Source organism: Arvicola amphibius, chromosome 1 (assembly GCF_903992535.2).
Source record: "Arvicola amphibius chromosome 1, mArvAmp1.2, whole genome shotgun sequence".
In the NCBI taxonomy this organism is placed as follows: domain Eukaryota; kingdom Metazoa; phylum Chordata; class Mammalia; order Rodentia; family Cricetidae; genus Arvicola; species Arvicola amphibius.
In genome coordinates, this window is record NC_052047.1 from 68,960,698 (window position 1) to 68,978,176 (window position 17,479).

At 43.7% G+C, this 17,479-nt stretch overlaps 2 protein-coding genes across 6 annotated transcripts in view; one reads left to right on the top strand and one right to left on the bottom strand.

Moving 5' to 3' along the window:
• The window catches only part of Nf2 (neurofibromin 2), a 94,093-nt gene that overhangs the window by 19,870 nt on the left and 56,744 nt on the right, over positions 1-17,479 (bottom strand). For 3 of the 5 annotated variants that reach the window (XM_038318978.2, XM_038318987.2, XM_038319013.2), the window contains exons 8-13: positions 17,063-17,197; positions 12,551-12,625; positions 10,373-10,486; positions 6,808-6,930; positions 5,246-5,463; positions 2,067-2,172 (exon numbers count right to left, since the gene is read on the bottom strand). In XM_038318978.2, the coding sequence (XP_038174906.1) occupies positions 2,067-2,172; positions 5,246-5,463; positions 6,808-6,930; positions 10,373-10,486; positions 12,551-12,625; positions 17,063-17,197 (771 nt within the window). The remainder of the gene's footprint in view (positions 1-2,066; positions 2,173-5,245; positions 5,464-6,807; positions 6,931-10,372; positions 10,487-12,550; positions 12,626-17,062; positions 17,198-17,479) is intronic. The other 2 variants (XM_038318997.2, XM_038319004.2) reach the window with 1 other exon arrangement.
• On the top strand, positions 11,217-11,685 carry LOC119806922 (60S ribosomal protein L27-like). Its single transcript, XM_038319024.1, has one exon. The coding sequence runs from the start codon at positions 11,229-11,231 to the stop codon at positions 11,637-11,639; it is 411 nt and encodes a 136-aa protein (XP_038174952.1). The 5' UTR covers positions 11,217-11,228; the 3' UTR covers positions 11,640-11,685.

A 17,479-nucleotide genomic window follows, 5' to 3' on the forward strand; every position in this document is an offset into this window, starting at 1 on the left:
CCTCTTTCCTTGTCTTTTTCCATGGTACTAGGGATGTGCACGTTAGGTAAACACTCTACCACTAAGCTATCTCCCCAGTCCTTTTGTTGTTTTTGAGATAGGATCTCACCACATATCCCAAGCTGGTCTCAAACTGGTGAGACTTCTGTCTGAGCCTCTGGAGCACTAGGATTACAGGTGTATGTCATCATTTCTAGCAAGTTCTCCATTCCTTGTTCAAGGTTCTCAACTCCTTCAGTTCTCACCAAAGCTCTTCAAGACCCCTCTTGGCAACATGGCTGCTTTCTCCCTTTGCAGCTCTTCAGCATGGAGCACAGTGCTGCTCCAGGCCTTTCCCTCAGCCCACACTGCAAAGTTCCCTCCTTTTATGTCTTTTTCTCTCTATGTCTACAAACTTTCTGAGGGCACTGTCTTTTTCATCCTTGGATCTTTTCCTAGTATGGAACAGTGTGTGGAAGGAACCTCTGAGCTTTCATTTACGGCAATGAGGTCTAAGGCAGGGAAAGTGGCAAATGTCAAATGTGGCTCTGAGCAGGGACATCTCGGTGCTACACATACTCTGTTTTCAGGAATGAATGCTGGATATATGAGGGAGTCTGGCTTGTGAAAATCCATCAGGCTGGATAGCTATAATTTAGGTGCATCTATTTATCTTACACTTCAAAAAAATTCCCAGAAAAGAAAAGCACTAGCTGTCACCCTTCTGGTGAGAACAGAAACCTCTTTGGTATCACAATTGAGCACCTGACCTCACAGTTCTATTTATGAGAACTGATTCTACCAATACTGTCAAATACATGTGCAAAGATTTGTATTTAGGGATGGTCAGTGCAGTTGTATTAAAAACTGCTATAGAAATCATACTGAATACTCATCTAGCTGAGTTATAATCCACCCAGAGGACATGATGTCATTAAGGAATTGGTGTTTTCTCCTCCCGGACACATTACTAAAAGAAAGAGCAAAGGGATAGTAATTTATAAAATTTGTTTCAATAGATGTTTAGACACATATATTTCAGGTACATAGCCTAGCTGAGCCCTCAGACTGTCACAGTCCCAGCTGTCACATGAATGTGACCATCTGAGAGATCTTGAGAGAAGACATGAGTCTGATTAACATACCATGCCCAAGAGACAAATAAATGGTTGCTTGGGGTTATCTGTTATTCAGGAGTAGATAACAAGGACACATGGCAATACAAACTACTCGCATTTCTCCAACTCATACCCTAGGCACTTATGTCTCTGCGTCCTGAATGCATCTGTGCAATATGTGAATGTACCACGTACACAAATGTGTTTGTCATGCACATGACTGTGCAGTGTGTGTAGCATATGTGATAATGGGTTATGTGTTTGTGCTGTGAATACATTGTGTCCTTGCCTAGAATATTCCATCCTCTTTTCCCGGCTCAGCAGGGAATCCAGTTCCTTTGCAAAATACAGTCACACCGAGTCTTTCCTGTCTCCAGAGCTGGGCTGTAATCTGGGCACCTGTGCATATCCATCAGGATAGAGATTTCCAATTGGTGATATTATATGAATAGAGAACAAGTGAGCAAAACCTTTGCAGAGTGGAATGAGCAGAGGAAAGGAAGGGAAGTGATGTCTACTTATTTTATGACCCCATTTAGTACAAGTCATTCTCCTAGTCCCAAAACTGAGGTTGGCAGCTGGTTCTGGCATAGCAGTGTCTCACTCTGAGGTGTAGTCGGTCCCTTCACAGAACTATATTATGGTACCTAGTTTATACTGAGAGCTGAAGATTACATTTAGCTTGACACTATGGATCTAGACAGCAAACTCTCTTGAAGGTAGAGACTAGAGTAGTAATAAACATTCCAGAGCTGGAAATGGCCCTATGGTCTGTTACCTAAGTAACAAGAGTAATAACTGACTAGCCAGTCCAGGCTAAATGGCAGACTAGGAGGGTTCTATCCAGGCTCTCTATTTGCTTTGCTTTATCACCCTGAAGGCACTATGAGGTGAACTAAAGGGCTGTGGGGCTTAAGGAAGTTGCTAGACCAAAGCAGCCAAAGGCTGCTAGACTCAGCCCAGGCTCACTGGATATGTAGGCTTGGTGGCGATTTCCAAGAGCTTCTGCTTGGCTCTTCGCTCTGCTTCTCGGGCTTCCTGCAGGTCTTGCTTTAACTGATCAGCCTCTTTGGCTCTGCAAAGAAAGAAGAGATGTTAGCTCCACATTAGGGAGAACATGTAGACATTATCCTTACATCTAGAGCAAGAACCTAACTTAACCCCGTACATGGCACCTAACAAGGTGAACAAGGACACGTGACAGGGACATTTACAGGAAACCAGAACTTCCAAAGTAAGAACAGTATTCCTGGGCACTGTTCATCTCAATGGTAAAGCTAGATTGTAATATGGGGTAGCTGTTGGGAAACAACCAAAGTGGCAGTTTTGCAAGCCAGCAAAAGTACAGTGGTTTGTACCTATGGTGCCAGCTACCCCAAAGGCTGAGGCAGGGGAATCGTGTAAGGCCAGGAGTTGGAGTCCATAGGCAGATGCAATCTCAAAATAAGAAAAAAAAAAACGAAAAACAAAAAAACTAGTGTGGTAGCCCATGCCTTAAACTCCAGCACTATGAGGCAGAGAAGGCAGTGTAGAGTTATTTCATTTGTATTTTAAATAAATAAAGCTTGCCTGAAGATCAGAGAGTAAGATAGCCCCATTGGTCAGTCTTATAGACCAGGTAGTAGTGACACACACCTTTAATCCCAGTAGCCACACTAGTTGCCACAGAAATCGGGCGGTGCATGCCTTTAATTCCAGTGGTGCATGCTTTTAATCCCAGCACTAAAGAAGAATATAAGATGGGGGAGACAGCTCTCAGACACAGTCTTATTCTGAGATTCCTGGAGGCAGGATCGCCATCTCAGATTGAGGTAGAGATAAGAGCCAGTGGCTGGCTATTTTGCTTTTCTGACCTTCAGGTTGAACCCCATTTCTATCTCTGGGTTTTTATTAATCCTGCTACAAAGCAGATTTCTGAGTTTGAGGTCAGCCTAGTCTACAATAGTGGATTCTAGGCCAGCAAGGGCTACATAGTAAAAAACCCTGTTTTAAAACAAAGAAACAAACAACATCAACAACGAAACCAACCCACCTCTGAAACAGGTTGAGAGAAGAGAGAGTGGGAAGGGCCCAGAGACACTATGCTTATTTCTGGGTGAAGAGTGGGCGGAGCAAAGGAGGGCATCATCACAAGCCTTACACTGGGGCCACAAAGGGATGAGTGTGAAAGAATTGTTTCTTCATGTCCCCAGTAAAACACTTGTAGGCTGGGCTGGAGAGATGGCTCAGAGTTTAAGAGCACTGACTGCTCTTCCAGAGGCCCTGAGTTCAATTCCCAGTAACCACATGATGGTTCACAACCATCTATAATGAGATCTGGTGACCTCTTCTGGTGTGCAAACATACATGGAGGCAGAATGTTGTATATGTAATAAATAAATAAAGAAATCTCATAAGCAAAACAAGACATTTGTAGGTCAACTGTTCACTTTTCTTGGGCAGGAAGAAGTCCTGCCCCTGAGTCTTGGTGTGGAACCCTGCTCTATGAGTAGTATGGAAGTCTTGTACAGGAGTCCAGTCCTAGAGATATGGATCCATGTGCAGAAAGGGGCCTGAGGTGGGCAGGCATCAAGGAATCATATTCTCATAATGACATGCCAAAGTGGTGAGAGGAGCTGGGGAGATGGAACAGCTGTTAGGAGCACTGGCTGCTCTTCCAGAGGTTCAATTCCCAGCACCCACATGGCAGTTCACAACTCTAACTCCAAGATCTGACAGCCTCACACAGACATACATGCAGGTAAAACACCAGTGCACATTAAAAAAAAGGGGGGGGGTGAGAAAAACTGTAGTGAATGTACTTTAGTAGCTAAGAGCCAAATTCAAGTACTCTAAACTAAGAGCCAGATGCTGTGGGGAATGTGCCAGTGTTTATCTGAAGGCTACAGGAGTAGAACAATCCAGAGCCTAGAACAGTCTAAAGGCTACAGACAACAGTTCTATCCTTCAACCTGGCCACAAGCTGGGGCAACCTGGTCACAAAACACACAGCAGCTCTGCTCCCCTATCTAACTACCTGAAAAACTGTAGGGAAATGACACTTAGTTTCTGTTTTGAAGTAAATAATTGCCATTGATCTGCATCAAAAGGAAAGAGAAGCAAGCTAATTTTGTGGGTGTATGTGGGTGTGGGCAGGTGCAGAGGTTAGTGTGGGATATATTCCTCTACTGCTCTCCACCTTAGTGGAGTCTTTTACTAAAGCAGCAGCTCATTAATTCAATTGGACTGGCCGCTCAGTGAGTTCCAGGGATCCGCCTGTCTTTGCTTTCACTCCTAACTTCGGTGTCGAGGCTATGGATAAATGTCACTGTGCTTAGGTTTTACATGAGCGTTGGGATACAAACACAGGTCTCCTCATGCTTGTGTAGCAGGCACTTTATTGATTAGGCCATCTCCCTGGCTCCACTTCCCCTTTAAAAAAATTATACAAAAACCCTAAAAAAAATTATTTTATTATGTGTATGGGTGTTCTGCCTGCATGTATGTTTGTGTGCCATGTGCATGCCTGATGTCCATGGAGGCAAGAGAGGGGGTTGCGTCCCCTGGAACTGGAATTATAAATGGTTTTAAGTCACCATGTGGGTGTTGAGAATCAAACCAGGTTCTCTGGAGAGTAGCTAGTGTTTGTAACCTGTGAGCCATCTCTCCAGCACACTGCTTCCTCCCTCTTTTTTTTATTTTTTTAAAATATTTTTATGGTTTATTTAACTTTATTTTATGTGCATTGATGTGAAGGTGTCAGATCCCCTGCAACTGGATCTTCAGACAGTTGTGAGTTGTCATGTGGGTGCTGGGAATTGAACCCGGGTCCTCTAGAAGAACAGTCAGTGCTCTTAACCACTGAGCCATCTCTCCAGTCCTTCCCCCCTTTTTTAAATGTAAAAAAGTCTCTTCTCAATTCTTTGGCTAACAACAGTCTATGGATATGTTGAAATGTTTTTTTTCCTGCAAACTGTTCACTATTAGAAGATGTAGAAGCATGACAGACAGGTTCCCTAGGCAAAATAACCATGTACTATCCCAGTACTTCCATCCTACCAGCCTGTCAAGGAAGGAGTCATATAGTCCTGTTTCCACAACAGAGAAGAAGGTTTGGAACCAAGTAAGCAACCTTTTACAAGGCTCCAGTGCCGAGGACAACCACTCACCTCCTCTCTGACTCCTCAGCCATCTTCAGTGCCAGCACTTCAGCCTCCAGCACCTTCTGCTCCATCAGGCGCTTCTCCTCCTCTGTCCGAATGGCTGTGGCCTTGATTCGCTGCATCTCTTGTTCAGCCTCTGCAGCCTTTTGTGCCAGAAGTTTGGCCTCCTCCTCTGTGATTTGTGCCTTTTCGGCCAACAGGTCAGCTGTTTCCTCAGATCGCATCTGGGAAGGAAAGTGTTCTCAGATAGTATAGATGCTTATCTCCCCACGGACTCCCCAACACAGCAACAAGAACCAGGCTTTAAAAAAAAAAACTTTTATTTTTATATGTATAGGTGTTTTGCCTGCATACATGTTTGTGCACCTGTACATGCAGTGTCTTTGGAAGCCAGAGGGGCCAACATATCACTTGGGGCTTGAGTTACAGAAAGTTGTGAGCTGCCATGTGGGTGCTGGGACTCAAATCTAGGTCCTCTGGAAGAGAGAGGAGCCAGTGCTGCTAACCACTAAGCCATCTCTCCAACCTCCAGGAACCAGTCTTAATCTCCCTATGTCTTCCCACTGAGAGACTCCCAGTCTGTCACACTAATGATTCAGCCCTGCAGGCCTTGCAGGCTCCACCACAGGAAAAAGAAAAATCATCCTATATAGAGAATGCATTTCAGCAGAAGCTTATGTTTGTGGGGGAATAAACAATTTAAGCTCTGTTCTGTCCCTTTCAGTAAGTGATTCAAAAGTAGGAGTCATGCCCACTGCCTACTCCTGAACAAATGTCTGGAGATTATTTTCCTGCAGTGCTGGGGAATCAAATGTAAGGTAGGCTGGGCATGGCAGGTATGCCTCTCCTTCAATCAGGATCAAGAGTACATAGTTTTCCTTGGCTTTATAATGAATTCAAAGTCCAGTCCAGGGCACCTGAAACTTGTCTTCCAACTCATCACACCGCCAAACTGAATACATAAAAATGAATAAAAACGTAGAGCCTTGGGGCCAGGTGGTGGTGGCACACACCTTTAATCCCAGCTCTCGGGAGGCAGAGGCAGGCAGATCCCTGTGAGTTCGAGGCCAGCTTGGTCTACAAAGTGAGTTCCAGGACAGTCAGAGCTAACAGTGAAACCCTGTCTCGAAAAACCAAACCAAAACAAACCAAACCAAACCAAACCGAAAAACACTCCACATAAAGTCTTGAGCATGCTAGAAAATAGGTCTGCCTCTGAGCCATATCTCATTCCTAGGGTATTTTTAGACTGGAACGGTATTACTGGCAGCTAGCAGGTAGAGGTAAGGACATAACAAATATCCTTCAATGCAGAGAACCACTCTGTTAGTAGTACCAGATTTTGGTTGGTACTACTTTCCAAAAGTTGGTAGCGCCAAGGCCAAGAACCTTGACTCAGAGGCAAGTCAGTTATAAAAGTGGAGTCTGACTGCAAAATAACTGAACCTAAATTTTCCAAAAAGAAAAAGTACTGGTGTTTTAAAAAGTGAAATAAATTCACGGTCCACAGAAGGCCTAATTTCACAAGTCCCATGTCACCCCCAAGAGCCCTAACCCTCAGAAATCACCAGAGCTTCGTTGGCCATTGTCGCTTCTTCTTTCATCTGCAGAAGCCTCCTCTCTAACTCATCCCTCGTGCGCTCGGCCTCCTCCCGCATCTGCTTCTCTCGAGCCAGCCGCTGACGCTCCATCTGGGGGTCAAAGAACAGTTCCAAGTCATAGTGCTGCAGAAACCCAAGAACGGGCAGTTTCTGGAGCCTCACGCTCCTCTGGGCTTCTTTCCAGTGTCTTCACTTGAGGTAGCCTGGGTCATTCTTGTTGTCTGCTGTTCTCTGTCCTAAACTAACTGCAGAATTAAAAGGTGTACTTCTTGAAACAAATTCCAGTAGTGAGTACAAATTACAAAACCCAAATTCAGTCACCACATGAAGAGAAAAGAGCATTGTTGTACACAATATGATATGACCTTACAAAGCTCTGTTATTTGGGAAACCTCACATGGCTCTGTTCTCTGAATGGCAGTTTTCCATACAGGTTCCTCCTCCCCAAAACAGTGGCCCAGAAAAACACAGCTCTCTTATCTGTTCAGATGAGCCATCTTGACATTTTTAGTCCCTATGGCCCCTTCACACAATTTCATCCACAATAGCACCACTTCTCCCTCTGCTTACAGAGAATGATAGTTCCCACTCCGAATTTCACAGCAGGAAGCTGCAGTGGCTTTGCACGGTCTTGTACAGCCCCATGTGGAGGCAACTCACAGACAGGCAGGAACACAGACCCCATCCTTACAGAAACAGTACAAAGCCTCTACTGCCACCCCCTAGCCTTCTGGATCACAGTGTTAACTGGGCCACCTGCCAACCTTAGTAAGCGGACCAAGACTAAAGACAGCACAGTGCCCTGTAATTCCAGGCACTGAGTTCAGAAAGCAGAAGCCAGAAATGGCCAATGTACTATTTTCTGCCTTGGATAACAAAATCATGTTTAATTACTCTTTCTGGCTTCAATCTCACCCAAACTCTAGTACTACAAGGCCACCCTTTCTAAATATGAAGTTCCCTAAGCGCCCTGTAATTGAAAGAATCATGCAAAATAGATAAGCAATAAAGTAAGTTCTTTGATTTTCCTCTTGACCTCAGTGAACAGTTGGCAATCTGTTCTTCAATTTCCACTAAAATACAATTTCCATTTCCATTATTCTCCTTTTGGAAAAAAAAAAAAGGACCAGGCTGTCCCCAGTTCCCAGCCTTGTACTTTCTATGAGACCTTCACCTAAATAATAAAGGACTTCTTGTCCTTATGAAGATTTTCAGATGCAATCCGTCCTCTGAAAAGAGGCAGCACCAGCTCCACTGGACAGATGAGAAAACTGAGTCACACAGATGAAAAGATTTAGCTGCAAGGTTGCCATGTTCCACTGGGCAGCATTTCTTTTTTTTTTTTTTTTTTGGTTTTTCGAGACAGGGTTTCCCTGTAGTTTCTAGAGCCTGTCCTGGAGCTAGCTCTTGTAGACCAGGCTGGTCTCGAACTCACAGAGATCCGCCTGCCTCTGCCTCCCGAGTGCTGGGATTAAAGGCGTGCACCACCACCGCCCGGCTCCACTGGGCAGCATTTGCACCATTCCCTCCCAGGGCCCAGGGGCCGTCCTGCTCCTTGATGCCTTTAGGTCTCTAACTTCTAAACTTTCCTCTGCTGAAAGTAAGGTCAACGAGTATGCTTCTTAAAGTTGTCACTACTGCTAGAGTAGTAGCACTTTTTTGTTCAGTAGAACCTATACCATTATCCCTAAAGCATCCAAAACAAGACACCGATGGTCTACTGTTCCAGAGAGCAGAGGGCAAGCTCACAGCTCACTGCCTCACACTGGGTATTTCTCTCTAAAGCCTGGGGCTAGGAGCCAGCCTCTCTGGGGTTCCCAAATCAGAGAACACCACACAGACTAATTATTACACCTCTGAGCTTGCAAGTCCTGAGGGGAGCCAACTGCAGCTGTAGCTACTCTATCAAACAGTTCATCCCAGACCACAATTGAAATTCTCAGCAGCAAGGCTCAAACTAGCTGTGGATTTCAGTGAGCAGAAAAGGTCTGTGAGTAGAAAACATCAATGCAGCCAGTCCAGTCTGCTGATAGGTGCTGCCAGCACCTCCTGCAGAGGGCCAGCCATGTGTGTCCAGCTGACCTGCAGCAAGGAGTGTAGCGGGAGCCTAATTAGCATTCCACAATATGCACTGAAATGCCATCTTCTATTCTATCACCATCTAATTAGAAAGGGCACTGACTTGGCAGGGAAGACAGATGTAAAGAAGGACAGCTAGACAGACAGGGAGACAAAACTATGCCTGGTTAACTTGTCCCAAGTCTGTGATAAGTATAGAAATGATTAATGATCTTGGCTTTTGTTTTTGTTTTTTAAGATATGCTATTGGAACTTAGTATGAATTTCTCTTAAAATTTTTATTAGAACAACTTGTAGAAGTCAGTTTTCCCCTTCTACCATGTGACTGCCAGGCATCAAACTCAGGTTGTCAGGTTTGGCGGCAATTACCTTTACCCCTGAGCCATTTCGCCAGCCCAAGTGCTTAGTTTCATAGTTGACAACCCATTATCTGAGCATTAGCTAAAAAAGATCCAACAGGAATGGAATAAGACAGGTACGTGTTTTATCAGGCTGACAACAGCCATCCTTTATCTCGTAGGCTGAGACTGACCAAAAGCAATATCATCAATTAAAACAAGGTCTTTAGGTTGGGTGGTGGTGGCACACACCTTTAATCCCAGCACTCTGGAGGCAGAGGCAGGCAGCTCTGTGAGTTTGAGGCCAGCCTGGCCTACAGAGGAAGTTCCAGGACAGCCAGAGCAGTTACACAGAAAAACCCATCTCAAAAAAACAAAAAACAAAACAAAAACTAAACCAAACCAAAACAACACAAGATCTTTAATGATTATTATTCATTAATGTGTATGAATTAGAAGACGAAGTTTGTGGCCCATGTCCTATGGTGCATGTGTGGATGTCAGAGGACAACTCTGTAGAGTCTGTTCTCTTTCCATCTTCCCACAGGTTCAGATATCACATGAACAGTGTAGGTTTGCACAGCAGGTGCTTTTCCTTGGTGAGCCACCTTGCTAGCCCTGAAACCGTGTCTTAGCTGGGCATAGTGGCACGTCCATGATCCCAGAATTAGGGAGGCTGAGGCAAGAAAACTGTCTTGCGTTTGAGGCCTGACTTGGTTCCACTGAGTGTACCAGGCCAGCCAGGACTACATAGTAAGAATGTGCCTTAAACAAAAAAAGGTAGAGCCTGGAGGGATAACTCAGTTTCAAAAAAGTGCTTGCTATGGAAGTATGAGTACTTGAGTTTGACCCCTAGCACTCACAAAAAAGGTCAGGCATGGTAGTAGCATACCAGGAATGTAGAAACTGCCAGAGCCCTAGGGCTTGATGGCTTATTAAGCTTTATCAAGCTTTATCAGTGAGTCCATGGCCACTACGAGACTTTGCCTCAAAAGACAAAGTAGATGTTCCTGAGGAATAATACCCAAATTTGACCTTTGGCCTCCAAAATCAAGTGCACAAATACATATATACACAAAACAAATGAAAGAAACAAAACCTGAAGTCTTACTCACCTGCTTCCTAGCCTTCTCCTCCCTGGCCTGGGCTTTCATCTGCTGAACTTCTAAAGAGTCAGCCTTCCTTCTCCTCATAAATAGGTCGTGGTTCCCAATACATAGCTGGAGAATCTATGGCCACAGAAATAGGAGGAAATATGGTAAGTATATAAATTTACTTTGCGCAGCACTCGGGAGACAGAGGCAGGCAGATCTCTATGAGTTCAAGGCCAGCCTGGTCTACAAGAGCTAGTTATAGGACAGGCTCCAAAAGCTACGAGAAACCCTGTCTCGATAAACCAAACCAACCAACCAACCAACCAACCAACCAAATAAATAAATAAAAATGCCATTTAGATGGGCGGTGATGGCGCAAGCCTTTAATCCCAGCACTCGGGAGGCAGAGGCAGGCGGATCTATGTGCGTTTGAGGCCAGCCTGGTCTACAAGAGCTAGTTCCAGGACAGGCTCTAAAAAAAAAAAAAAAGCTGCAGAGAAACCCTGTCTCGAAAAACAAAACAAAACAAAACAAAAAAAAACAAAAAAAAAACAAAAAACAAAAACAAACAAAAAATTTACTTTGCTGTCTACCAGCCTGCCATGGCACAGCCGCAACCTGAGGAAGAAAGGATAGAATAAAACACAAAAGCCGTGCTCTCAGTTCTGGAAGCACACCCAGTGAATAGAGGACGCTCCATTCATCACCACAGTGTCCTAAGTCAGGATGTGGCAAGACAGATGGCAGATCAGGGACCATCAACCAGGACTGGGTTGGATCAAAGGTTATTTATATGGAAAGAAATAAGCTGGCTTTCTCCCTCATACAAAAAAAGCTGATTCCGCTTTCTGCTGGGAACCGGAGGCTCGCTGTCGAAATGGGCAAGTTCATGAAACCCGGGAAAGTGGTGCTCGTCCTGGCTGGTCGCTACTCCGGACGCAAAGCCGTCATCGTGAAGAACATTGATGATGGCACCTCAGACCGCCCTTACAGCCATGCCTTGGTGGCTGGAATTGACCGCTATCCCCGAAAAGTGACAGCTGCTATGGGCAAGAAGAAAGTTGCCAAGAGATCCAAGATCAAGTCCTTTGTGAAGGTTTATAACTACAACCACCTGATGCCCACAAGGTACTCTGTGGACATCCCCCTGGACAAAACTGTTGTCAACAAGGATGTCTTTAGGGACCCAGCCCTGAAACGCAAGGCAAGGTGGGAAGCCAAGGTCAAATTTGAGGAACGATACAAGACAGGGAAGAACAAATGGTTTTTCCAGAAGCTTCGCTTTTAGATATATTTTTGTTTGCATCATTAAAAGTTTAAAAAACAAAAAAAAAAAGCTGATTCCAGTTTTAAAGGTAACTTTTATTTGAAAATACAGAGTATTTTTAAAATCAAGATAAGACGTCAAGTAGGAAAACACAGAAGAACAAATGATTGAGTTTTTTTTTTTTTTTTTTTTTTTTTTTTTGAGGAGCAAGGTTCGAGACAGTGTTTCTCTGTAGTTCTGGTGTTCTGGAACTCGTTTTGTAAACCAGGATGACCTTGAACTCACAGAGATCTGCATGAGATCCGCCTGCCTCTGCCCCTCAAATGCTGGGACTAAAGGCGATTGCCACCATTGTCCACCCAGTTTACGACGGAGTATTTTATGTGTTGACATGAAAGGTGAAAATGTTTACTCGCCATAACATCATAAAGAAGGAAAACAAGCCTCACAAGGAGGATAATAATTAATAAAGAAAACAAACAAACAACCCAAGAGAAAAGTGGCCAAAAGACCCAAAGCAAAAACTGAACAGGAAATTAGATTTGATCAACAGATATAAAGATGTAACTTCATTAGTAATTATAAAATACAAATCAACATGGCAAGTGGAGAGCTGAGATATACCTCAGGTAGAATGTTTTCTGACATGCACTGACATGCACTAAGCTCCAGATTTTATCTCCATTCCCCACCTCCCCTCCCCTCAAAAAGGTTAACTGTATAAGTTAAACCAAAGAGAAAAGTATTCAAATATCATTTTATAGCTCTTAGCAAGAGAAACTAGGGCCAGCTTCCTGGCAGAGAAGCATATGTGTGTGTGTGTGTGTGTGTGTGTGTGTGTGTTGTGTGTGTGTGTATACATACATACACAGAGATCATTTAATTCCTTAGAAAAGTTAGTTCTCTGTCATGAAAACCAGGTCTCAACTTACCAGCTTATTAACACGAAGCTTTGAGGAGTTAAATTTGAAGACATCAATTTTCTTATCCAGTGGCTTAATAGTAAACTGAAAGAAAGGAGTACAGTTTCATATGACACCAACCGGGAATCCACAAAGTAGCAACTACACCGCCTCTAGTCCTGGCCTCCTGGTGCCCAGGAATAAAGCCTTGTGTAAGTCTGAGGCATACAGGGCCCAAGATTTGGGCTGCAGAATTTCATAACCCCAACCATCTTGGGTAGCTATGAGGAACTGACAGTGGCACCCAGCCACACTGGCACAGCTCCTTGCCTTCATAAAGTTTGCAGCCTAGTAGGACTTAGTCCAACAACAGCCAAATACTCAAGAGATAACACCATATATCAGTGTCTCATGGTGGGACATGTCACAAATATCCTAGAGGTTTAGAGCAGATATAACACAAATGGGAGGCATTACAGCTGATCTTAGAAGTATATGGCAGAATAGCTAAAAGATAGGGTGGAGGGGCATCTAGACAAGTCAAGTAATAAGAATAAATTCAGTATCTAGCAATGAAAATTAGAAGAGGAGGGGATGGCGAGCAGGATATTGACAATATTAGCTCTTTAGTAATTTGCAGTGATACAGCAGGCTTAGATGGATAGGAATGCTAATAGGTGGTGAAGAAGAAAAACCTCAGAGGGGGTGACTGTTGTGGAATATTATTTTAACTGGGCAAAGATGTGTTACATTTGCTTATGCTGTGGAGTATTTATCTGTAAAGGAGTGTGGCATTTGTTTCGGCTGCATCTGTTTAGTTATTAAAAGATGTGTTGCTGTTTCACATTGCCTGCCTAAGGCATCTGATTGGTCTAGTAAAAAGCTAAATGGCCAATAGTCAAGCAGGAGAGGGACAAAGCTGGCGGGCAGAGAGAATAAATATGAGGAGAAATCTAGGTTGAGAAGAGAAGAGGAGCACAGGAGGTAGATAAAGAGGAACAAGTTAATTTAAATTTAAAAAGCTGTCTAGAAATGAGTCTAAGCTAGGTCAAGCATCCATTAACTAATAATAAATCTCCGTGTTGTGATTTGGGAGCTGGTTGGTGACCCAAAAAAGAAAGCTTGGTACAGGTGACACTTAATACAGCAAGTTACTATGGGTTTCTGAACATGGTCAGTAGGTAAAAGATGCTAAGAGAAAAAATAGTGTGAAGAAAAATAGATTGATGTAAAAGAGAAAAGTATAGTTCCTGAAATCAAAAGGATTTTGACAACTTAGAAAGAGAAACTTAAAACACACAGACATCAGAGACATAGACACACACACACACACACACACACACGCAAGTCAAATGCTACTCTGAACAACTGAGAAGACCAGAGAGCTCCCAGATTCCAAGAATACCCCTGGAAATGTAACTCTCAGCTGAACATAACAAACACCTGTCATACTGGCACTCAGGGAGGAAGATCACAAGTTCGAAGCCAATCTGTTCTATATAAAGAGTTCCAGGCCACGCAGGACAACATAGACCTGCTTCAAAACCAAAACATGGGGCTAGAGAGATGGCTCAGAGGTTAAGAGCACTGGCTGCCCTTCCGTATGTCCTAAATTCAATTCCTGCAACCACATGGTGGCTCACAACCATCTATAATAAAATCTGGTGCTCTCTTATGGCCTGCAGGCATACATGCAGGCAGAACACTGTACATAATAAAATAAATCTTTTTTAAAAAAGCATATCTAGATCAAATATATTTTTAAAGGCAGAAGCAGGTGGATCTCAGTGAGTTCAAGGCCAACCTGGTCTACAAAGTGAGTTCCAAGAGAATGGAGTGTGACCCCTGGTGCCAACATGGTTAAGGAGAGAAACGACACCTAACAAGCTGTCCCCTGAATTCTATACACTCACCCTGGCACATACTACACCCCCTTCCTTCAATAAGTAAATAGATAAATGTAAAACAAGCAGCTCACTTTGAGTTCGGTGTGATAATGCCTAACTGTAACACCAGCATTTAGAGGTGTTGAGACAAGAGGAGTGCTAAGTTCCAGGCTATGCAGAAAGACCCTGTCTGAAAGACAGAAATAGAGGGAGAGGCAAGTTCAATTTGCTTCAGCAAGCATGGTTGAGTAATCTAAACCACAGATTGGAAACAAGGGCCTAGTATTGCTTTCCTTGAGTTGCTAAAAAATAAACAAATTTGCTTCAAGACCCGCAGACAACATAAGACATCACTGTCACTCACTGCCTACTCTGCCGCGGATGTGCACAGGCCAGGCTGCCTGCTTCTGCCCGGTGTCTTGTGTTCTCAGGGTCCAGACTCTGGAACTCCCTGATAAGCAGAAACCACTCTGGTTCCCAGTCCTTGCCACTCTACCCATCAGACACAAGATCTCAATGTACCTGTTTTCTGGTGATATGGATACCAAACATATCCCTGCCTTTACAGTAATTTCTTCTGAGAACTCGATAAGACAGCCAGAGTTAATGCACTTGTAAGCAGAGGCCCTCTACAACAACATCATCAGCTCCTCCTACTTGACTCATTCATTTATTTACTTACTTACTTATAGAAGGGTGGAGTACATGCCCAGGCAGATGTGTGAAGGTCAGAGACAACCTGTATAAGTTAGTTCTTTTTTCTTCCACCATGTGGGTCTTAGGAATTGAAGTAGAGGTAGTTCGGCTTGATAGCAAGTACCTTTACTCGCTGAGCAGCCCACATTGTATTTTATGTACTAGAGCAGTCAAGCCATTACTGACTGGAGGGCTAATGCTGGACTTTCCTCATTTCTGTTTGCTCTCTGGCACAAAGCAGATGTTTAATAATTCCTTTAAAATTAATGGATAGGAAGCCAGGGTGATGCTCAGTAGGACAGCAAAGGTCTTGCATGTGCAAGGCTCTGGGTTTGATCCCCAGCACCGTATAGTAAAGATTAAAAAATAATAATGAATACATAAAACATAGGACTGCTGCATTTGAAGAAAGCTATCATCTTCTATAGAAATATATGAATCCACTCTGGGCATATGCCTGTAATCTCAGAATTTAAGAGGCTGAGGCAGGAGTATTGCTGTCAGTTCAAGTCATTTTGGGCTACACAGAAATATTTGAACCTAATGAATGTTATCTAAATTCCTTAAACTATACCCCAACCCTTCTAAACACGATGGCCCCCTGCTGTCTTTACTCGTGTCAGTGCTGAGAGAAATACCCGCTGGTGGCTAATCTCGGTTGTCAATTTGAGACTGCACCTAGAATCGAGGAATCAATTAAAACCCAAGCTGCTAGACACTCCTGTGAGGGCTTTTCTTTCTTTTTTCCTTTTTCCCTTTTATTTTTTGATTTGTTTTGTTTGTGTGGTTTTTCCAGACAGGGTTTCTCTGTGTAACAGTTCTATCTACACTAAAACTTACTCTGTAGACAAGGCTGGCCTCAAACTCATAGAGATCCGCCTGCCTAAACCTCCCAAATGCTGAGACTAAAGGCGTGAGGGATTTTCTTAACCAGATTATGAAGCAGGAAGACCCACCCTAAATCTGGGCCATTTTTTATGGTGGTAACCCACATAAAAGGACACAGAATAGGGAAACTTTGCTCTTGCCTGCCTGCTCTCACTCTTGCTAGCGAGTTTATCTATCCTGGTGCTACAGCATTCCTTTACCAATATTAGAGCTGACTTCAATGGGATTACAACACAGACTAAAAACCAGAAGCTCCTCAGGAACCCCAGGCCTTCGACACATCAAGACTGCAGAGACATCCAGCCTTGTGGATTCTCAGTCTCTCCAGTGAGACGGCCATTGTTGGACTACTTGGGCTGTGTGCTGCAAGCCAATCTAATGAATACCCTTTTAATATACATATTCATGCTACCTGTTCTGTTTCTTTAAAGAATCTTGACTAATACACCTCTTGACAAATACAAAATACATAACTGTTAACCTGGCATGGTGGTTCACGCCTTTAATCCCAACATTCAGGAAACAGAGGCAGATCTCTGAGAGTATAAGACTGGCCTAGTCTACTGGTCTAAATAGCAAATTCAAGGTCAGCCAGGACTACACAATGAAACCCTGTTAAAAAATTAAGACAAAGACCCCCCCCAACACTCTCTCTCTCTCTCTCTCTCTCCCCCTCTCACACACTTTTCCACTACATGTATCAAACACATTACATAGAGAAGCTTAACATAGACCACACTTAAAATACAAAGAGATGGAGAGTCAAGTTATCAGAAATGTTCCTTTTTCCTTCTGCTGTTCTTTGGGGTTTAGTCTTGACAGGTTGAGCTGCTCACTCTCCTGTTAGTCAATAGTGGGCTTTAGCCATGCCCTTTGAAGAAGGGATGCCAAAATTGTTCCGTAAGTGTTTTAAAAAATCAACAACCAAAGTTCTAAAGCCTGGGAATTAAAAGACTTTCACTGACAAGGAAATGGCCTGGATTGGGAGCTTTGGCAAAGAGGAGAAACAGGAAAGGACCTTTTGTAGGACTACTGTACCACAAGAGGCACCTGTAGTATAGACATGTCCTACCTCCTTGTCGCTGTAGGAGATGTTTCGGATTTCATTCCACGGGAAGGAGATCTTGGGGGTCAGTCTGTTCTCGGGGTCATAGATATGAAGCCCCAGAGCATCCACACCAAGCAGTAACTCTGTGCCCTTTTTATTCTGCAGAGCCAATAAAGAGCAGCTGTTGTCAGCTTCCAGCTGGGGATTTTAGTCAGCTTTCTAAAGAATTTGGCATACATTGTTATATTTGACATGTTTCAACAAGTCTCAACAGAAACCACAGATCTCTCCTAACCCAGGAGGCTTCCAGCTTCTGAATTTAGGGAAGCAGAGGCAAAACATTTTGTGATTGGTGTGTCCCTGAGTCATTGTGGACTCAGGCTCTTGTCACTGGCTTGGTGGTTGAACAAATGGTAATTTAAATGCTGTGAGTACTACTTA

Coding starts and splice junctions, on each gene's coding strand:
- LOC119806922 (XM_038319024.1), top strand. CDS start 11,229: ATGGGCAAGTTCATGAAACCCGGGAAAGTGGTGCTCGTCCTGGCTGGT.